The sequence below is a fragment of the Dermacentor silvarum genome, chromosome 4 (genome assembly GCF_013339745.2).
Source record: "Dermacentor silvarum isolate Dsil-2018 chromosome 4, BIME_Dsil_1.4, whole genome shotgun sequence".
In the NCBI taxonomy this organism is placed as follows: Eukaryota; Metazoa; Arthropoda; class Arachnida; order Ixodida; family Ixodidae; genus Dermacentor; species Dermacentor silvarum.
This window is the reverse complement of record NC_051157.2, coordinates 40,120,047-40,143,201: the sequence shown is the minus strand read 5'-3', so window position 1 is coordinate 40,143,201 and position 23,155 is coordinate 40,120,047. Positions and strand designations below refer to the sequence as shown.

The 23,155-nt window shown below is 48.7% G+C and overlaps 1 protein-coding gene across 4 annotated transcripts in view; it reads right to left on the bottom strand.

Moving 5' to 3' along the window:
* The window catches only part of LOC119449836 (putative thiamine transporter SLC35F3), a 213,644-nt gene that overhangs the window by 20,358 nt on the left and 170,131 nt on the right, over nucleotides 1-23,155 (bottom strand). For all 4 annotated transcript variants that reach the window (XM_037713102.2, XM_049665469.1, XM_049665470.1 and 1 more), the window contains one exon: nucleotides 2,186-2,400. In XM_037713102.2, coding sequence (XP_037569030.1) covers nucleotides 2,186-2,400 — 215 coding nt within the window. The remainder of the gene's footprint in view (nucleotides 1-2,185; nucleotides 2,401-23,155) is intronic.

Here is a 23,155-nt window from a genome sequence, read left to right as displayed (position 1 = left end):
CAAACTCTCAAAAACAACTTATTCTTTGCGATGTCCGTATCGTTGTCTTCATCCAATACAGTATTGCCTACTGTGGCCTCCGAAAACAGAAGCACAGGCAACACCACTCTCGGAGTATGTGTGACGCACAGAATTCGGCAGGAATTACGGAGCGCGAATGATGAAGTATACATCATATATAAAGCCAACAGACAATGAAGCTTTATATGGTCATGATTATCAAAATCGAGCACCTTGATCACATATATACAGGGTGTTTTTTTTTAGCAGCACCAAATTTTTAAACTTAGAAGAATACATATCTTGGTCACGTTATGTTTACCATTCGAGTGCACCGACTGGCGGCCACTAGATACACAGCAATTTCCGCACTTACGTGCGTAATTAGCGAAGTTACGCTAATTAACTTCCAATTATCAACAATAGGTGACTACAGCAAATGCGTACTTTGGGGCCCGTCCTCGACACTACCTAGCCCAAGGATCAAATTTTGAATAGCGCAGTTCATGTGGGAGCTACGCGACCAATTAGTTCCCCTTGGCCGGCTCCTTGAAACCGAAACTGGCCGCAAAAAGAGCGTCTGTGTTGTCGATGTCGCCGTCCCCCTGCCTTTCGTCACGTCTCCGAGGTAAGCGTTGGTTCGGCCCGCGAGCAGCTTGCGTTATCGCTTTGGTATCTGCGGCGTTCGCAGTCGACGCTACAGACTGATATGACGCCGTGCCTGTAGTATCTAAAAGCCCAAGGAGCGGTGTTGGCGCTGCAGCGCAACGTGGCGCCCGACGGGATGACGAAGTAAATTTGGCGGCCCGCCGGCATTGAAGCGTTAGGCCAACGCCGCAGACAGCAAGGAGATAACGCAAGCTGCTCGTTGGGCCGGCGGGCGGTGAGACGTGACGAAAGGCAGGGGGGCGGCGGCATGTCTTTAGCACTGTCATCCTAGAACAAGTTGCGTCCTAATCAATGTTCGAAGTAAATAAATAAATAGATAAATGAACCAACAAACAAATAAATAAGAAGATGATAGTCAGTTTAGCATACGCTAAAAAGCATAAAGGCTTTCCGGAAAGCCTGCACGCCCACGAGGCATTCATTAAATTACTTGACATTCTTATTCGAATGCGTTGTTACTTCCTATTTGTTCTCTCCCACCAAACGTCGTGGTTTCTGTACTGGAGCGCAATGTCACGCCTGGAAGTCAACCAGTGCGCATGTGCAACACGCCTACTGCTTATCGCAATGCTCCTTATATACTCAGCTGCGTTTCTGAATAAAGTGCTTTTTGTTACCTGCTACTCGTCTGGCATACAGGTTCGAGTCCTTACTTAACTCTACACACCCGTACCTTAATTAACTTTGCCCTAATTGACATCAATGTTCGTGGGTTCGAGTGCATTAATTAATATGCATTAATAGTTGTGTCGTAATTACTTCACCCTAATTTACACCAAAGGTCGGGGGTACGACTCCCACCAAAAGTCATGGGTTCAAGTGTCCTAAATAAATCTATCCTAATTAAATGTGCCTTATTTAACTTTGCCTTAATAACAAAAAGGACGTGGGTTTGAACTTTTTATTGAACTGTAGAAAGACATTTGAAGTGAAAATAGGCTATTTCAGAAATACTTTGCCGCAAAAAGTACTTCAATGCGTTCAGCAGAACCGGAGTTATTGGCAATCAAACACGGCCTCCGCTGTGCTCCCATTTCTTCTTCAGTGCTTTGCACTGCGAAAGCTACGGTGGAGTGGGGCGGGGCCACAATGCTCCGCCTACGAAATGTCACCGTGAAGTGCAGTTCAAATTTCCTTTTGGATGTTAATGTAGACGCCACGACTACCGAAACGTAAGCCAAACGTGGTCGACCGCAGCGAGCCACAGTGCACTTAGCCAGTAGACTCGTGGCGGCACCCCGCGGTGGCCATGGTATCTACGCTACGTAGCCGACCGCTGCTACCAATAGCAGCCACGTATGGGAATCCGCTATATTATGAAATAAAGCATCCAGAAAAGAGTGAGGATCACGGCTTCTGTTGAAACGAGACCGTTTGAGAAAAAGGTGACTTAGCGCTCCGCGAAAGCAAAGCTTGGCTGAGATGTTCACAGTAACGTAGGCTACCCATTGATTATGTTATTTCCCCGAGCCCGAGGGCTGGCTGATCAAGTATCGGTCAAACGCGTCTCGGTTACCTCGGTAACGTTGAGCCGGCCCTCCCTGGTGAGCCTCTGGTTGGCGGGGCTGTTGCTCTCAGCGAACGTGGCCTTGAGCATGTGCGCCGCCCCGACCCACGAGGCGGCGATGAGCAGCGTCATCACCAGACCCAGCGACACCTTGCGGCTGTTCTCGTTGCAGCAGCGCCTGTCCGCCTTCGTCCCCGGCGGCACTCCATCCGCTGGGCCGTCGCCTGCGGGTCATTGAGAATTTATTATTATTGTTATTATTGTTATTTGGATGGAGAACACACATACAACTGAATGAGAAAAAATACGAAACAAAGGCTCAGAGGTACGGTAATTTTGCAAGCACCGACTTCACCAAGTCACCGATGTTAGCGTAAGTTCGCGAACGCGCACCTAAAGAGGCGATTTATGATCAAGAGCACGTGTTTACGTCAGAGCGGCACCATGTGCAAGAGAGACGTGAAAGTGTTGTCGAAAGTATAACTTTACTCTCAATTTTATGCGAACATCCTCCAGTTCTTTTACAGGGAAGCTTTGTTTGCCTTGTAAACTGGCTAGTACGTAAACATACTCATTGCATGAGATTGAAGTGGTGACCTGTGTGGCGCATAAGCATACAAAGTTCATAAAGGAGGAGATGGGAAGGAAAGGCAGGGAGGCCCACCAGATGAGCATCCGGTTTGCTACCCTACACGCAGGGAGAATCAAGGTGTCAAGGGATAAAAATAAAGACAGGAAAGAGAGTGGGGCACTAGACAGTGGGAATGGGATTACATATTGCGTATGATTGCAATACAATCGTGCGCATCACATTTAGTTGTAATAGCATTTAATTAACGACTTTGTTAAAGCTTCCCTTCACTTAGGTTCCAACATGTGCTTTGAATATGTGTAATTTTTATTTTTAAGGGACTTTATTTCTGATTTTACGGCGAAATGATAGTGTTACTGCCAGGACTTGTAAATATTTTCAGGTACTGTAATCAGTGACACGCGCAGTGCGCATCGGAAACGTACGTTTTCGCGTTCTCGTTCAGAGAAAAGCTTTCTTTCTTTCTTGCTTTCTTATTTCTTTCTTATATCAACACATTGCATACGCTTTTACCAAAATTAGCAAAGATAGTTGATGAAGCACTGGCTGTCTAGCGAGAAATGATCATGGGGTTATATTAGACGCCGTCATGGACAAAAGAGGGCCCAAGTTAGGTGTCATAAAAATTACTAGGGATCCCGTATGCTGCAACTAAGACGATTTGAAGGCGGAAGCCCGAGCGCCGCTAACTTAATGACACGACGACCACGTTTAAATGCGAAGCATTTCTTGCCGGCGGCTCTGTCCGTCGCTCCCGCGTCCCACAACCCCACAGCGCATGCACGTCCCCTCCCAATCTCTCATCTCATACGCTCCCCCCCCTTTCTCTCCTCTAGGAATCCTATACGGAGCGGCGCCCGCGTCCCACACGCCCACAGCGCATGCGCGTCCCCTCCCCCTCTCTCTCCTCTGCTACGCTCCCCCCTTACTCTCCTCTAGGAATCCGGAGCGGTGCGCACGACAGGTGGTGCGACAGCTGCATACTCCGCTGGGGGCCCCACGGTAGTTCCGCGGTATGAAAATGACCGAGCGCGCGCGCCTCATTCTCTCTCCTATGCAGCGCCGCAATGAGCGCTCGGGTTCTCTTTAGCGGGAGATGGAGTAATTTTTTGCTGAGTCATCATTACTGTGAAACCACAATTTACAGTCATTTTGCTAGTGATGTTTTTTTTTTGCAAGTCAACCTTTCTATAATTCACTGAACTCAAACCGTGACTCAGAACTTTTCTTTTTTGAGTCACTCCCTCACTCCATAACCCCTTGATTCCCTCTTCATTCACACTTGATTCACTCTTGATTCACACTAACACTGCTTGGTTCACCTTTATTCACTCTATCATCTCGGTTTTACTTCCATCACACTTGGTGTCTCTATTACTGCAAATTCCCAATTTTCGTCACTCTTCATTCACCCTATCACCACTTAATTCACCTCCTTCATTCACTCTTAATTCACTCTCACTAACTCTTCATTATTTTAGCTCACTCTAGCTCGTCATTATCTTTTGTTTGATTCCTGTCAACCAACTAAACCCCTTTAATTCACCATCAATTCACTCTTAATTCACCTCATTCACCTCTCTGTACACCCATTTTCACTTCAGTTCACTTGCATCCCTTACATTCTTACACCCTTAATCGCACTTTTGTGCGCATTATCGTCTCTTATTCTAAGAGGACCATTTCGTGTATGGTATGGTATGGAGAACTTTATTGAGTCCTGAAGGTCAACCCTGGGTTGACGCGGGCCGCTCCCACGTTGGGACTGTCAGGCCGAGCCCTTCAGCCACATCGCGGGCCTTCTGGACTGCCCGTAATTGGTCAGAGAGTGATTCACTTCGTAGCATTTGCCGCCACCATTTTGGTTCCTTGTCACAGTCTGCGAAGGCCGCGGGGCACTGCCAAAGCATATGGTCAAGAGTAATGATGCCATTGCATTTATTACAATTGGTTTGAATTTCCCTCTCCGGATAGATCCTGTTAATAAAATATGGACTTGGGTATGTCCTTGTCTGTAGCAAACGTGTCGACTACGCGGTTTTGAAACGGCCTTGAAACGGTCTTGAAACGGAGACCTCACCATGAGACATAATCTCCAAGAGCCTTAATAAATGTTGGAATATTTCTTCTTTTTAGTTCCGGCTTATAGGAGAGGTGGTGCTTTCAGAGCTTTTATCTTATGACTAACAAAAGCGGTAAAATAATTAAAGTGTTATAAATAAAGTTTTCCGTGGGGCGCGAGAAATGTTCTGATCTTGGGTGATCTTGATTGAGAAGAGTCCCCAGCTGCCGCAAGTTCCGGTCGCGAAACCAAATCGTTCCGCGACCGGATTCTCCTTGTCATGGGTCTGTGTCCATCGCACGGATAACACCGTCTACAACCCTCGGATTTGATGGTGTCTTTCGCTGTCGATCTCGATTATGCCGCCTAGCGTTGCACAAGCTCCTCGTAACGCTCAGTCACGCGACGCAATTCGGCTGTACCATTGCATCGAAGAAAATTTGGAGAACAATTAAGCTTCGCCTTTAAGAATGGAACGCGATAACATTCAAAGATCCCCGACTGCTTCTCACGCCTCCCAGCAACTGCAGCTTATGTGACCGTAATGTTTACCGGGAAACGCCGGCGGCGAAAGTTATGGACGAAGATGAGCTTTCTGGTAGAAACACGGCCTCTTGCATGCGTCGATCTTCTGTTGTCATTTCGCACTTTTAATATTTCAGTCTGAGAAGCTTTCACATAAAAGGCCTGCGCTGTTTGTGTTTTGCTTCAAGACATTTGTTTGTGGGCTGTCATTCTCCGAATTCTGAGGAATAACTTCGTAAAGAATGTGAGACAAAGTGCGAGCAGGTTTGGTGGTAAAAGAAGTGCGCGTAGAAACCTTATCATCCTCGCGTAGAGGTAACAATCAGGTAGAGTGTACTGAATTGGGTTAGTGTGTTCAACGCGGGCTCCCCGCTGAGGCTTTCTTTATTAAAAGTTAGTAGTTCACCGTCGCTTTCTCCCGAATGAGCGGCCCCGCGCGCCGTCCGAACCAACGTTGGTCCGAACTAGCGTGACCTCTAGCCGAACGCTTGTCGCGTCGGAGACCTTGCCGCAGCTTTGACAGGCGGATACTCGGTGGCGGCAACACTGATATTATTCCCCACTCATCTATTGTAAATAAAATGGAAAAAAAAGCGGCGGAAAGAATGCGAACGACGCAGCAACGATGGTGCGTCGAGCAGACGACAGCTATATACTCAGCCCGTGAGCTCACCTCAGCCAATGAGCGCTGCCGAAACAGCCGGAGCCAACGTTTATTGGCCGGTGATTCAGATTAAGGCGACGGCAGCGCCGCCACAGCGCCGCCACAATTTCCACGTTTTATTGCGATAGCAATTATGTGGACACTCCAAAGCAGATTTCTGCCGTCGGCGTCGCCGTCGCCGTCAGGTTCCGTATGACGTCAATGGAGATGAAATCGTCGCCGCGCGCCGAACGCTGTATGTGCGAGTGAAAGGGTGCGAGGGACGCGCGCTTTCACGGGGAGTCAACGCACGGCGGAGAACAAACGCGTGTTCTGCGCCGTGCTCCCTTAAGGACTGCAGAAGTAGGCGTCTCTTTCCTCCTTTACAATCACCATATATGTAGAGCAAACGCGCCTTCTTCCGACGCGCGAAAGGCCGTGGGGGAAGGGAGAGGGAAGGGAGGCGACGTTTAGCTGCGGCACCAAGTGCCTTTTTATATCAGAGGCTCCGGCAACAGTCACCAACGCCGCACGCATTTTGTGCGAACGCGGGCAAAACGCCGACGGCGTCGACAACAGTTCTGCGTGTTGCCGGTGCTGCTGCATGTCCAAGTTTATACAGTTGATAAAGCTACTATCATTACTCCGTATAGCTCTCTATAAGTTTGCTATCGCAATTGATGCTTCGCCTTTCAGGTGAAACTGCGACAACTTTTTTCTGTACCTCACAGCGCCTCAATAACTCCTGTGAGCACGAGCGCCAATTGCCTCCACCGGCCGATGACTGCCATCTAAACAACGCTGCACCATGTCGCGAGTACTTTTTGCCACGCATGATATCGCGACCACAATTTTAGATCGTGAATTGTTGTTCACACAAAGGACTATTAAATAAACAGCTTTCTTTCACGGGCTTTAGGAGCAAACCTGAATGCCGTGGTGCATTTTTTGATAGTTATTGATATCAACACTTGGCCAAATATAATATTTTAGCTAAAAACAACGACCTTTTATTTTACAATTACCCTAGCACATACATTCGGACAAGAAAAAAGCACCTAAAATGTGCGAGGACTGCAGCCAGCGCGGCACTCTTACGCTGGCTTCACCCCTGCTGGTAAACATTAGCGGACGCCGCCACTCCAGAAGTTTTTATAAATGCGAATGCATTTCTTAGTCGGGGTATGTCAGGCGTCTGTCGGTGTCCGCGCGCCGGCAGGTGTTATCTCTCCGCTCTCACTCCCTCTCCCATAGCAACGGCTGCGGGCGCGTGCACTTATCCTCACCCCTAGCTACCGGAGCTAGGTGGTGCGGGCGGAGTAGCGGAGAGTGAGTGGAGAGGAGGAGCGCGCTCTGGCGTGTGAGGGCGCTCGCATCGCGGGAACTCGGCGGAGCTCCCGCGTGAATGAGTGAGTGAGTGAGTGAGTGAGTGAGTGAGTGAGTGAGTGAGTGAGTGAGTGAGTGAGTGAGTGAATAAACTTTTATTGGGTCCAGCAAAACGCCATAAAACGCGCACCCGGCTAATCCCACGACGGGACTGACAGGATCTAGCCTGCCAGCCCGATCACGGGCGCGCTGGACGGCCAGGATTTGGTCTTCAAAGAGGGGACTTCGCAAGAGTGCGTCCCACTCTTCCTTGCTGAACTTCGGGCCCAACGACTCGCACTCGCAGAGCATGTGAGCCAAAGTAGCAGCCTCACCACAGGCCGCGCAACAACAATTCGGATAAATATAAGGATATATGCTGTTAAGAGACACCGGATTTGGGTAGGAGTTAGTTTGCAGGAGTCTGAGCGTGACCGCCTGCGGCCTGCTTAGCTTAGAATGAGGCGGCGGGAAGACCCTTCTCGCTAAGTAAAAGAATTTAGTGACTTCATTGTGCGTGATAGGCGAGTCCCTGTGGTCGGGGGGAGAGTCGTCCGATCCGAGGGCAGCGCGGTCGGTAAAGCCACGCGCAGCCTCGTGGGCAGACTCGTTGAGGTTCAGAGGAACCCCCTCGACCACCCCGACGTGGGCAGGGAACCAAAGGATGGAGTGGGTGGAGCTGTCGCCTTGTTTGGCGCATTTCAGAATTTGAACTACCTGCCGGGCTACCCGGCCTTTCTGGAATGCCCTGACGGCCACTTTCGAATCGCTATACACCCTGTCTCTCCAACCGTCTTGCATGGCGAGTGCAATGGGAACCTGCTCGGCCACCTCGGGTTCCGTCGTCCGAACTGAGGCACAGTTGATGACTTTGCCCAAGGTGTCCACGACGGAAACCGCAAAAGCCTCGCCGTCTCGGTACGCGGCGGCATCAACGAAGCTTGCTTCAATCTTGTCCTTGCAGATTTGTTTTAATATCGTGGACGCTCTTGCCTTGCGACGACCTGCGTTGTGCACGGGATGAACGTTGCGGGGCAACGGGGCGACGACGAGCTTCTCCCCTATTTCTCTGGGGATCTGCGCGTTGCTAGCCAAGTTCTTGGTGGGGGGGGAGTCCGATCTCGTCAAGGATCCGCCTGCCGGCCGGCGTGGTGGATAGCCGAGTTAGCTGGGCCCGTTCCTGAGCCTCGGCTATCTCCTCCATGGTGTTGTGTATGCCGAGCCGGAGGAGGTCCTCTGTATGCGTTCTGACGGGCAGCCCGAGGGCTTTCTTGACAATTTTTCTAATGAGGGCATTGAGCTTGTCCCGCTCGGCTCTGAGCCAGTTGTGCATGGCCACCGTGTACGTAGGTGAAGTGACACAGCACAAAGGCATTGATGAGCCGGAGCAGGTTGTCCTCCTTGAGGCCACGACGTCTGTTCGTCACCCTTCGCACTAGGCGAAAAGCGTTGTCGGTCTTCGCAATGATTTTGCGCAACGCAGTACCGTTGCCGCCACCCGATTCGATGAACATACCCAGAACTCTGATGGAGCCCTGGACTGAGGGCACCTCCCAACACAAGCAGGAAGACGCCTGCTTGTTTTTTTTTTTTTCTTTTTCTTAATAAATGTTTTTCCTCCTCCTCCTCCTCTGATGGTGTCGACCCTGGGTATCGGGTCGCCGCTCCGAGAGAACAGGTGAATGTCACTTTCGGAGACCGGTTTCCAGCCCTTGGGTCTACCCCCTCTTTCTTTTCTGTAAAGCAGAAGCTCGGATTTTGTCGGGGAACACCTGAGTACGGTGGGTAGCAGGTACTGCTCTGTGACGTCTACAGCCTCTTGCATGGCGCTTTCCACTTGCGCTTCGCTGCCACCGGTGCACCAGATCGTGATTTCGTCGGCGTAGATGGTGTGTTTGATACCTTCAACTTGGGCCAGCTTCCTCGAGAGGCCGACCATGCAGATGTTGAAGAGCGCGGGCGAAATGACCGAGCCTTGCGGCGTGCCCCGTGGGCCCAGGAGCACCTCGTCGGAGACAAATTCGCCGATCCGCAGCTTCGCTTTCCTCCCCGTTCCCGCGTGTATGGAGAGAGAGTGTAGGAGAGGGTAGGTGCAGTGCTTCGCCGCTCCTTCTCTCGCCATTCGCTCTCTCCTCCCTGCGCCCCACTCTCCCGTTCGAAGCGGCAAGGACGGCGAATACTGCGGCGTTAATCTCGTTGCTAACGTGTATGGGAACCTCATATCGCATGCCGTTGCCACCTCGCCCGTTCGAGACACGTCTCCGTACAAAGACTTCTACACCCTTGCCTACACCGGAGACGGAGTCTTTGTGGTGACCGTGTACCTCGCGCCGAACCTCGCTCGTGACGCCGTTGCCGCGCAACTGGACGCGGCTATGGAAAGTGTGTGTGTGCGCTCCAAAGTATCTGACCCCGTCGTCTTGGTTGGTGACTAACGTGGACGTGAGAAAGAAGAGCGGCGAGTGGTTGGTGGAGTACATGCGGACAAAGTACTCTATGCAGTGTGCCTCCGCCGAGTCCGACAAGTGTCCGACTACCATTCACGGAAGTTGCATTGATCTCGCCTTTACCCGAAACTGTGACGTGCGCATGCTTCTCAAAGACCCTTTGACTGTACACTTTAGCGACCACAAGGCTGTGATTATGGCGTCAGGTACAATGACAACACAAACAGGTGCTGATGAATGTGTAAATAAATGGTTACGGTACAAATCCTCGTCTCGTCATTAATTTACGCCATTAAAATTACTACGCCGTGTACTCTCGGTGCAAGAAATGCATTCGCATTTCCTCACGATTCCCTTCGGGGAGGTGGGGGCAATTTTTTTTATTGCGATAGCAATTATATGGACACTCCCAAGCAGATTTCTTCCGTCGGCGTCGCCGTCGTCGTCACCGTTGCCGTCGCCGTCGCCGTTGCAGTCGCCGTTGCAGTCGCCGTTGCCGTCGCCGTTGCCGTTGCCGTCGCCGTGAGGTTCCGTATGACGTCAATAGAGATGAAATTGTGGCCGCGCGCCGCAGAACGCTGTATGTGCGAGTGAAAGGGCACGAGGGACACACGCTTTCACGGGGAGTCAACACACGGCGGAGAACAAACGCGCGTTCTAAGCCGTGCTCCCTTAAGGGCTGCAGAAGTAGGCGTCTCTTTCCTCCTTTACAATCACCATATATATAGAGCAAACGCGCCTTCTTCCGAGCACGAAAGGCCGTGGGGGGAGGGGGAGGGAAGGGAGGCGACGTTTAGCTGCGTCACCAAGTGCCTATTTATATCACAGGCTCCGGCAACAGTCACCAACGCCGCACGCATTTCGTGCGAACGCGGGCAAAACGCCGACGGCGTCGACAACAGTTCTGCGTGTTGCCGGTGCTGCTGCATGTCCAAGTTTATACAGCTGATAAAGCTACTATCATTACTCCGTATAGCTCTCTACAAATTTGCTATCGCAATTGATGCTTCGCCTTTCAGGTGAAACTGCGACAACGTTTTTTTGCTTCACCCCCGGCGCTTGCAAAGGCGTCCGCTGGACCCACTCCCACATTCTAGTACACTCTACATCAGATGTGCTTCAAGAAGTATAGCATCACTACAAATTTAGGAAAAGTGCCTCTGTCACATTACTATTGTAAATAACCATTGTGTACACTGTATATATTCAACATCATTGTATATAATGTGACAATTAGTTCGTGTGTAACTGTGCGTTTCCGTGGGTCCGTATGTCGTTATATGTTAGTGAGTGTGGACTCGGACATTTTACAAAAACGTGCCGTGTATACAGTGCTCCGTACTTTGTATATATTATCGTCCTAATGGAATAGTGCCGTCATTGTGACTCAGCGTTCGTATCGTTATTTGTTGAAATAAATTTTTTTAAACACACAAAATATGTACGAAAATCGATAACTCCTTAACGTAACTACAAACCCCATAACATATATCAATCGATAGATAATTACATGAGGAATATAAATATCGATAAACTATCATGGTAGTCATTAAATTAATTATGATAATTAGCATTCCAAAGCGGGAAAATGGGTCGAAAACCCGTGAAGTGGCCAATAACTCAGAATTAATTATTGTAATGGGTGTAAGTATGGTTATGATAGTAATGGTAAAAAATGGGCAAGCAGAGAGGTGAATAAGGAGTGAATTGATGATGAATTAAAGGGGTTTAGTTAGGTGATAGGAGTCAAACGAAAGGTAATGACGAGATAGAGTGAGCTAAGATAATGAAGAATAAATGAGAGTGAATAAAGGTGAATCAAGTGGCGACATGGTGAATCAAGAGTGACGATCGAAAATTGGAAATTTGGAGTAATAGAGCAAACCAAGTGTGAGGGAAGTAAAACCGAGATGATAGAGTGAATGAAGGAAAACAAAGCAGTGATAGGGTGAATCAAGTGTGAATTAAGAGGGAATCAAGGGGTTATGGAGTGGGGGAGGGACTTGCAAAACAATATATGCGAGATTTGAGGGTCAAAGTGAGAGTAACTCAGCAAGAAAACGTGCTGAGTCACGCTTGGAGTTTGGTGAATAATAGGAAGGGCGACTTGCAAAAAAAAAAAACAGGATGACTTGCAAAAATGACTAAATTGTGGTTCAGAGTCATGATGACTCAGCAAGAAAAGTGCTGAGTCACGGTCTGAGTTTGGTGAATAAAGGATGACTTGCGAAAATGACTGCATAATATGGGTTCAGAGTGACAATGACTCAGCAAAAGTAACTGCTGAGTCACGGTCCGGGTATGGTGAAATAAGGATTCCTTGCAAAACTGACTTTGCAAATGTGGGCTCGGAGTGAAGACGACTCAGCAAAAATAAAAAAAAAAGTGGCCATCGTGTCATTGAGTTAGCGGCGCTCGGGCTTTCGCCTTCAGGGCGTCTTACTTGTAGCATAAAGGAGCCCTAGTAATTCACATGACGCCAACGCAGGCTACGGACGCTGGTCACCGACATTGGGTTTTCTGCGACACGGGGTACTTAACGCTATCGCGTTAGAAAATACTGTAATCAACAGTCTGGCGCCTGCTATCGAAAGAGGCATAACGCCTGCCTAATCTTCAAGAATGATGGAACTGAAACACAGGAAGGAAGAAGCACAGATAGGAAGAAGGGAAGAGGGAAGAAAGAACCTAATTTACAAGCGTAAATACAAACGAAAAAAATAAGTACTTCAAACTTCGGAAAACTATAAACCAAAAATACTATGCATCATTTCTAAGGGTCGCCGCGGTGGAGGGCTTCGGAATAATTTTGACCACCTCGGGTTGTTTATCGCGCACCCAAAGCACGGTACATGAGCGTTTTTGCAACCCGCCGTCATCGGAATGAGCTCGCCGCGTCCGGAAAACGAACCCGCGACCTCGTGCTCAGCAACAGAATGCCATAGCCAATGAGCCAGCATGGCGCGCTACTATGAACAGAAAACAAGGCACTACCCGGATAATATACGCGTTCCTTAACGGACGCTGTAGATTACTTTAGGTGTGTGTTTGAGCGGCCGCCAGCACAGGTTACCAATACAGGTCAGTCATTTGCAGTTCCCCAACGAACGCACGATATTATATAATTTATTAGTATACACAAAACAGAATCTTGCACGCAGGCGCTCGGCCTTTTGTGAATGCGCTCTAACTTGGCATTGCTCCTCACAAAATTGAGACAATGCCCGTGTTACAGCCCTAGATGACGCCATCGTATGAACCGAAATTAAGATAATCTACAAGGGCCCCGGGTATTCCGGAGATGTCCAGAGAATAAAATTTCATCATATTGTCGAATGCCACCATGTGCGCTTTTCGAGGCGGTCAGGGAGGGGTAGCCGACCTGTGAGGCAATCAGAGCAAGCGAGATGGTGGACGTTACGAGTTGGTGGAATTTTGGACTCAACAACAGCATGTCAAGTTGAGCGTTGCCTGCCCTCTAATCGGTGCCCCGGCTGTGCCACTAAAGCTTTCTTTGTATGACGTCTGCAAACAACTCTTGGCCATCCAAATTTCACGTGGCATTTTTATTTGATCGTACATGATGCAATAAGCAAATAACAACAACAGCAACAAGCAAACAACAAACACACAACAACCATTTAACAACAATGATAACGTGATTGTAACCGACACGGGCAGTGAGCGCAGACATTATCGTATAAGTTTAGCTAGCTGCAGCGTTGTATTGCTGATATTTAATATAAAAGTACACACTGGCATGTGTACATAATTTTCAATATTGATTGCTTATAATAAAATAAGAAGAATCGTTGCTTGCCAACTTTTTTGCACAGATTAAACCACTTTGATGTTGATCACCACACATTGGTCGCCAATATGTGCAGCCGAGAAAAAAAAAGATCTACATTGTGCCCCCAGCGCGACAGCATACATAAAATGAGAGCAGTTACCTGAGGACGGACAAACTACGGCAGAGAAACAAGGACCCGATAACGACTCGATATTACTGCATGGACAATAGACGCCATGGCATAGCTATAATATAACGCATAAACACTGCAAAAACTACGCAAACGACAAAAAATGAGATGACGACCAGTGCCGCCTCATTGCGGAAGCCTTAATGGGCTCGCGATCAGAATATATACACAGGCGCACATATATTCTAATGATATGTCCATTAATACTTTAGTGAGCCAGCGCTCGTCCTCGTCTCATCTTTTGTCGGCTATGTAGTTTTCGCGCTGTTTATACATTACGAATGCATACCAGTTGGCCCAGCTTTTAGTCCTTGAACTCGCGGCTATAATATGCGTCGAGGCTTTATGCACGTCCTTCTACTTCCGGCTACCGGATGGCTTCCTTGTTTAATGAAGTTCTGTCGACACATGCTACAAAAGGTACCATGGGTGGACAAAATATACTCAATTTGAAAGCGTTCGCTTTTCATAGCTCGCTGCCGAGTTTTGTGCCGTTGGCGCCATCCGCAGTGGTGGGCCGGCCCGGGAGATTGTGCAGTCTATAGTTCTCAAAGGTATGGGCCCCTCTGGGTATGTCGTCATAGCACTGGGTATGCGTCATCGTCATCTCGCCGTCATCGTGACGTCATCTCCCGCCATCGTCATCATACAGTCGTTGTCATCCGATTCTCGCCATACATTCGTCGTCGCGCCCCTTCGTCACTCCATCGCCGTCATACACTCTTCGACATACCATTGTGGTCATGCCGCCGTCGTCGTCATAGAGTCTTCGACTGCGCCAAAGTGCGCTCAGAAAGCCGGCGAGCGCTCGAGCATTGGCGAAGAGCGTTGTAGTTTAAATGAGAACGCTATAAAAGCTTCCTTCACATTGAAATTTCGTGGAAGAAGTGACACATTCATACCGCCTAGAGATCGGGAGCGAAAACGCCAATCCTATACCGCAGCTAACGCTTAAACATTCGCGTTCACACGCTCGTAAACGGCATTTTTCTACTTTTGTTATCTGCACTTTGAAGCGACAGTGTATTACTATAGATCAATAAATAAGAAGAAATGAAACATATTCATCGCTTTTCTTTTCTTCTTTTCTTGCTACGTGAGGCAGACGTGCATCTGTTCATCGTTGAGTGTAAAACGCGATTATTTAACAGGTGCTTTAGTGCATAGGTCGCGTGCGGTACTTGGCGATGCTCTCCGAAACCTTTTGCTCGGCGTGCGTGTGTCACGCACAAAGCTTGTTGTCGAAGTTGGCTTCTCCGCAATAAGGGGCATTGTAGGGCAAAGCCTGCTTCTAATGTTCCTCCCGTTTTAGGAACGACTGAATTTGTGAAATGTATTTTCGAGTTTGTGCAGATAGAAACATTGCCATCACAACAGTAAGAGTCGGAATAGATACTGTAAGCACTATTAACATACTTCGTCGTTTTCATAGAATAAAATTTGCGCAAGCGTACCATGTAGATAAACACCGTCGACCTATGGATTCTGAATCTACTGCGCTAATAAAATTGCACTGCCAGGAGATCAGGCACTGGCGTGGGCTACGAGTATATCAGCACCCTCATGACGCACCGAGTGGATCGTGAGCCGCATACTGAACGTCGATTATGACAACGGCATCCGGTAACGGTCCAGCCGTGCGAACAAATGGAGCGTGGCAACAATGGTGAACGTACACGTACATTGGAGAAACTCAATAACATTCAATGGGTTCTTCATCTTGCACATGAAAAAATGGGCAAGATTACTCACAACGAGAAGGAGAGAAAGCAAGAATCGGAAAGACATGAGGCTTAACCAGGCGAGCGTCCTCTCTCCTACCCTGCACTGGGAGTAAGGGAAAAGTGGTTATAGAAGGATAACGCCTCATTAACACGGTATTTTGCCTGAGCTAGTTGATGAATATCGGACTGGTGGCGGCCAGCATAACGATAGGGCAAGGAAAACAGAAAGAAAACAGCGCTGTTAGTTGTTTCCTTTCTGTGATACCCTGTAACGTTATGCTGGCCGTACTAGTCGAGAATGCCTCGTAAACTGACGATTATGATTTAGGCCTTGGAAATCTTCAAGTTGTGGCAGGTCGTAGGGTGAAAATCGAGAAGGCTCAACAAGAGATAAGTTCACAGTAACGTAGAGGTTTGAAGGGATCAACAGTGGTTTAACAAAGGGTGTCGCTGGAGCCAACAATTCTACAGGGGGACTTCTTGTAAGAGAGGTAGAAGTGGTCGGTGGTTTCCACTTGCGACAGTCGAAACCACCGGCAGCTACATCAGTGACAAGAGACTTCACCATCGACCACCACAGTGGCGGAACCGGTTAACTTATTGCGCAAATAAACTGTCTTCTCTTACAAAGCTGCAGCCCTCTCGGGCGCGCTTTTCTGCCGACGTTTAACCTACAGTGCGAAATTACCCGCGATTAACGACAAATCTAGTAGTGAATATCTTCTAACGTGAGCCCGACAGAAACGTAACAAATAATGGTGCCGTATGCGGTCTTCAAGTTTGCAATATAAATGTACACCTTAAACGAAATAAACAAATAAATTACTGAATTTCACTAAATGATACATTTTCTCACTGCAACATTATGCGAGCTTGCAAAAGTGGCTTGCATAAACGTTTTAGGCTCCTTGTCGGACGTAATACACGCGGAAAATTAATGCATGTTTAAGTTCGAAAGCAGGGTTATGATTCATTGATTAAACGACCATTGAATGTTGATATATTCTACAGTTAAATTTGTGCACGAGAACTTAAATTGCACAGAGAAAGAAAACGCAATCGACATTTCGACGTCTTTTGTTCATTTAAACCAAAGTTTAAACATGACCCAGAGAGGAGCGCTGACTCGAATAAAGTGACTAATATACGACTGCTGCCTTGTCATAACTAAAATATTTGCTTCTTTCGTCATACTAAAGGCAACTAATAGTGGTTACTGCAAAGCACAGCTGTGCTCGTTTATACGCTTTCATATAACGTAGTAGGTTCAAATAATCATGCCACCAGCCCGAAAAAGTATCGCCCGAGTGCCCCATGTGCTCTACGACGATAGTCACGATGATGAAAAAAGCAATATTTGAGTCACAAGCAAAAGCATTTGTAAGATCGAACGGTCTGCAACAAAATGGCGGAGGTTCATATTGCTCCAATCATTAGACTGTTTTTCAACGGAACGGGTCTAAAGGTCGGCAGAAACCGTCCTTGGCATCCTTAACGAGCAGCAAACCAACTCCGTTTACAGTACATGCAGACAGAAAGTAAAGCAAGTGTAACAAAAAACGCTATATAAAGCATAACCTCCTTGAAACGGCGGTTATTCAGGCCATGCTAACAGCATGCAGAAAGAGACCTTGAAACCACAAAGAAAATGACAGCATAGATCGGTCACAGCGCGCGGTCACGGCCAACCACGTCTGCGTCCCGAGACCTAGTTTCGCATGTTAACGAGAATGTTTTTCTCGGTCGAACGCCTCTCGTACTGGAGTGCTACCCCAGAGTCGCACACCCCCGTATATTTTCGATGCACCAAAGCAGCAATTTCTCAATAACGATAGCTTGCGCTGCACGCGCAAAAGAAAACGCCAGGATAAACAGAGCCACACGCGAAACGAGAAACTCGGTTCCTGCAAGGTCAATCGATGCGAACGGTCTCCACAGAAGCGTCCCTCGAATCCTCTGTTTCAACCATGCCTGCCAGACGGAGACGCGCATCGGAGTCCTATTTCGAATAGCGGCCCCGGTCGATGTTGCATGAGCGGAGTGGGTCGGGTACACGTGGCTCAAGGTCCCTACATCTAATACCTCGCGTGGCGTGCCTGAGTGCCACCGATTCGGGTTTATATATGGAAGCGTACGAAGGACCCAAATGTGTCCGGATCTGCGCCCTGCGAAACAAAAGCCCTCATATAGCCTTACAGCCATTTGCTTATCCGCGGCCTTGCTGTCCGACGTGCAATAGTATACTGACGACGTGAGCGAGCCCCGACCTTTAATTGGACGGTGCTCACAGTGCCCGCCTTCACCCTGCGTCACAAACAAACCGTATAGACGTGGCTGGTCTTATCTCAGTAGTAGCGTGCATTTCTGTGGAGGTCATATATGTGTCTGCGAAAATCATGGGGCCGGAGTTCGCGAAGGTCGTCACTCACTTAAGTGCAATCAGTCATCGACAGGTGCCAGAGCGCTGGTCAGTCGTAGCCGAGAATATGATAGCGCAGTGGCCATTCGATTGGAAACAGGCGTTGGTAGGGACGGCTTAATTAACTTAATTTTCGCGAGCGGACGCCACTCTTCTACGCTGCACCGCGCTGCACGGCATCGTCGACACAGACAGCGGAGAATGTGCGCGTCCAGCGCTGAACGCGAGGCGTTGTTGTACCAGCGCAATATCGGTTACGACACGGCCGGCCAGAGCGTGACTAGCCTAAGCAAACAAACAAAAAAAAAAAAGACAGCACGAAGTGGACGCTTTTTTCCAGCGCAATCAAAAAGGGACAAGTTGTGCGCTTTTTTGCGGGGTGTGGCATATCTCATTGCTCGATGAAGCACAATAACTGGTATATTCACTAGTATACGAAGGAGTTTGGGCCCGTGTTCACAAAATGTTCTTACACTAGAACTGTTTGTATAGCAGATAATAGCGAGTCGAGATGTTTAACATGTTAACGAAGAAAGCCGGCCGACGGCAAACAACACTTGCGAATAAAGAGTTTCTTGAATTGAACTACATAATAATATATGACGCAATCCAATGAGATATGAAGAAAGAACATACTATAGGAACTCGATGCGCTGTCTTTACTAAACGACAACCCTTGAGAAAAAGCACGAAATTAATACGACCATTAGAAGACGTAAAGGAATCGTTGAGGCTTTTCTTTTTCTTTGTTTCTTTTTTTTCGCAGAACGGTTAGGACGAAATCCACAAAGCGTTTCATTCGTATACAGTTTGCCATTGGCCAGTCGCCTTTGCTAATAATACGTTGCCTATCATTTCCAGGCGCCTGATTTTAACGAATCACTCTAGCGTATGAACTGCTTCGTGAATACGGTTGCCCAGTTATGTGCCCTTTTAAATCTATTTTGTTTAGCTGTGATAGTTAGTCATCACTGGCTTCGTTATTCATATTGAGCCATTAACACGCTGAAAGCTTCGCATCTCAAATTTCCTGTCATTACATTCGCAAGCCAGCTCAGTAACCTGTACAAACAAAGCTGCATTGCCACATCCAGCCCAATGTGCGACAAGAATCTCTGGAGATCGTTGTTATTAGAGCGTGTATGCATACAACTTCACTCCAAATAAAGAAGCACAAGTCCCTCTAATAACGCCCGATTGGTTCGGAACCGTGAAATGCAAGCATCGAGAGTCATAAACTCTCAGAACTCATTTGTCGTCAGTGGGAAATTACAATTACAAATGTCACTCATTCGTGCTTTATCGGAAGCTTCAACGGATGAAACAATTTCTCTCCTTCAATTTCACACTCAACTATTTTTGTTTACATATAGCTTCGCATTTATTGTACTGAAAATATGTATACATGATCCAAAACTTAATCACCGCTAATATTTATTGTCAAAAGTACCGCGACTTTTTTAAGCGTCTTCCCCAAACTGCACACCGAACTATACACGAATACAGGGAGTCCTCATCAGACGAAGACACACAAACACTCAATTCACCCCACCTGCCTGCATTCACTTCATGACCGGCTTCCACACAAAGACTTATTATAAACTGCATCCACTATGTTGAATACTCCCTACACTCCCCACGACCAGTCGCGAGACACCGACGCAGCTGTTCGGGCAAAACGTTCAAGCTGCATCACTAATCATAAATAGAATAACTGATCAATTGATGTTTTCACACCAAAAATGTAAAGTGGCCAATAAGGCACAGGCATCGGAGGACTTCTACTTTACTTTCCACCGTCTGGAGTGACAAGGGTAATTGGGATAGTTGGTAGTATTACTGGAGATACTGAATAAGACAGCGCTCAGACGACCACACGCAAAGAAGTGCGTGTCTGTTTTTCTCTTCATGTGTCACCATCCCAGCGCTCAAGTCCTCAGTAATCTGCGAATTGGTTTGACATGCACCTGAATTTAATTGCACTGTTTATTTTTATTTTTTATTAATTCTTTTGTATTCCGCTTCCATCGAAATGCGTGGCTGCCACCACCGCGGCCGAGAAATCGAGTCCACGACCTAATGCAGCTTCAGCAGCGGGGCGACACAACCGGAACGCGAGAATGGCTACGCGCAGTCGAACGGCCCAGTGACCCAGTATATAGTGCCAAAGCTGGGGCGTTTCTTTTTTTACCTTCGTGCAGCAGCGGCAGGACGGAGAGCGCGAACTCCTCGCTAAGCCTGGACTCGTTCTTGCGGCGGCAACACTTTGGCCAGCTGGACCTCTTGGCCCCGTGGTACGCGGCCGCCGAGGACGATTCTGCCGCGATGGGTGCCAGCGAAGCACCTCCGCTGCCGCGAGGCGAGTGGCGACGGCAACACAGCAGCGGTTCGCTCACGGAGCACAGCTCCGTCTCGGAGCCGCTGCCTTCGGCACACTGGGTGAGCGATAGGCTGAACATGCTGTTCTCCAGAAGCACTGCCGCCGGAACGCACATCACACTGCTGTGCCGATGCACACGATGACCCCAACTGCGACTGCTACTACTGTACTACCGCTTCTGTTCCCGTAACTACACACCGTCACGGCTCACAATTCCCCCGCCTTGCTTTTTGCATTGACCGGGGCAGACTCGGGGTCGCGTGGCACATCGCGCACTTCCCTAAAACTGCGGCGTTGGGCGCAAGCGTCCCGCAGAGGCCCGCGCCGTGAGTCGCGTATCGACAATTTCGCGGCGCCGTGAGAGGTGAGTTGATGAGGGGGTGGGCACAGAAAAAAAAATAGCGAGTAAGAGGCCTTGCGTGCGTGACGTGGCTTCCTGTTTCCGGCCAGGCCTCGTCCCACCAGGTGGACCGGTCATGCCACAGCTTGTTATCGATGGCCAGTTGACGGGAGAGGGGGACGAGAGGAAGAGGAGAAAGGAAAGGAGGGTGCCGTCCCTTCGCTTGGCAACGGTGTTGTTCCCTGAAACCGGGTTCAGCCAAAGCCGGCGACTGGCATATGGACAAGTTGAGGGCAAACCGTTGCTATGGACGCTGTCCGGTCCACAGTGGTGACCCACACGCTTGTTGCGCGTCTTTCTATCAAAAGAATTCGTTCACGGAATAGTAGGCAAACTGTTATTTAAGGCTGAGTTAGTGCCGCCTAAATGGACAGGACATAAAGGAGCAAAAACGACGTAGATGGGCGGTGACTGTCTTTGCTTTTTTTGCGTAGCGTGTGATGTTAATTTTCTGCCTTAACATTCGTCTCGTAAATCAGATAAGCTATCAGTCATTTCGAGGTCGTCGCGGGAAATGTAAATGAACGTGGGCTCCATGGCGCACATATTTTTTTCACTCATCGATGTGTGCTCGTGTTGGAAAACAATCCGTATGTTGTGCAACGACTTTCACGAACAAAACAACAGCGTAATATTTCCCAATTCCTTGTACCGCGGGTATACATGAAATGCCCTATGTTTATTGACTATACGCAATGCGGGGCGTGGCAGTTACCTACACATTCGTCCTTTGAATTTTACTACAAGCTTGCGTAAATAAGCTGCTCCACCGACGCAACTACGCTCCCGAAGGCTACTAGTCATTCCCGGCAGCTTGAGGTCCCAAATCTGTGCCTCTTTTCACGACGATCCGCAATGTGGCCATGCCGGAGTATTTAAGACTTACGAACGTATCAGCCACCGCTACTACTGGCGGGGAATGTACACTTTTGTACGAAAGTTTATTCAGTGCTGCCCTGACTGTCAACGTCGCAAATTACCACCTTTACGTGCGTCTGGTGCCTTGCAGCCGCTTCCGTGCTCTGCCAAACCCTTCGATCGCGTAGGCATTGACCTCTACGGCCCGCTTCCCATGACACCGGATGGCAATCGGTGGATTATAGTTGCGGTGGACCATTTGACACGCTACGCCGAAACTGCGGCTCTACCGAATGCTACAGCGCAGGATATAGCCTCTTTCGTCCTGCATCGCTTCATCCTTCGACATGGCTCCCCTCGAGAACTCCTCAGTGATAGAGGTCGCGCCTTCCTCTCCGAGGCCGTCGAAGCTCTGCTTTCGGAAGGTCACATCATTCATCGGACGAGCACGGCTTACCATCCGCAAACTAACGGGCTCACGGAGCGGTTTAACCGCACTCTCGGTGATATGCGCGTGATGTACGTGGCATCTCATCATGGGAACTGGGACCACGTACTTCCTTTTGTCACATTCGCATACAACACCGCGACACAGGCTACTACGGGATTTTCACCTTTCTTCCTCCTATATGGACGGGAACCATTGCATACCATCGACACTCTCCTTCCATACCATCCTGACGCTTCCGAGTGCCCATCTGTGTACGAAGCTGCCCGACAAGCCGAAGAGTGCTGCCAGCTCGCGCGCACCTCTACGTCACAAGAGCAACAGCGCCAGAAGGATGGCCGCGCCGACTCGCTGCCCAGTCCCACGTATGGTCCAGGGTCTCTTGTATGGCTGGCTGTTCGTTGCCAAACTCCCGGCCTTTCCTCAAAACTCGTTCCAAAGTACGAAGGGCCCTACCGCGTCTTGGAGCGAACGTCCCCGGGGAATTTTCTCATCGAGCCACTTTCTCCACCAACGACATGCACCGGCGTGGACGTGACCTCGTCCACGTGGCGCGTCTCAAGCCCTACCATTACCCTCTGCCAACAACCTCTTAGGTCGCCAGGTTGGCTCTTTTTCTGCGGGGGCGATTGTGAAGAAGACGCGCCTCCGTCCAGCGGCATCGCCAACGCTCGGCCCGCTCTGCTCGCGCTGTTGGTCGCTGGTGTCTTTTGTAGACGGTGCTCCACGCTGCCTCGCCGTTCTTGGAACTCGAAGCGTCCTTGAAGGACAGCGCCGATAAATCTCTTCTCAGATAAATAATATTAACAAACGTTGTTGCTGTTTTTTTTTTCGTACGAATGAATACGTCTTCGAATGTTTCAACTAAATAATAAAAGAAAAATTCAAGTACTTGATTCGCACGTTTTCTTGGGGATCACTATGTACTGAATCCTTCACTTAAAATTCCTTATTTTGCTGCCGATATAAGGTACTCTTATATAGAGAAGTAAACGTAACCACTGAAAACTTTGAACAGTTCTTTGTTCTTTAGTGGTGGCTCTGTGGCTATGACATTCTGCTGCTGATCGCACATTCTTGGCTTCGATTCTCGGCGGTGGCAACAGCGTTTCGAAGAAGCAATATTGCATAAA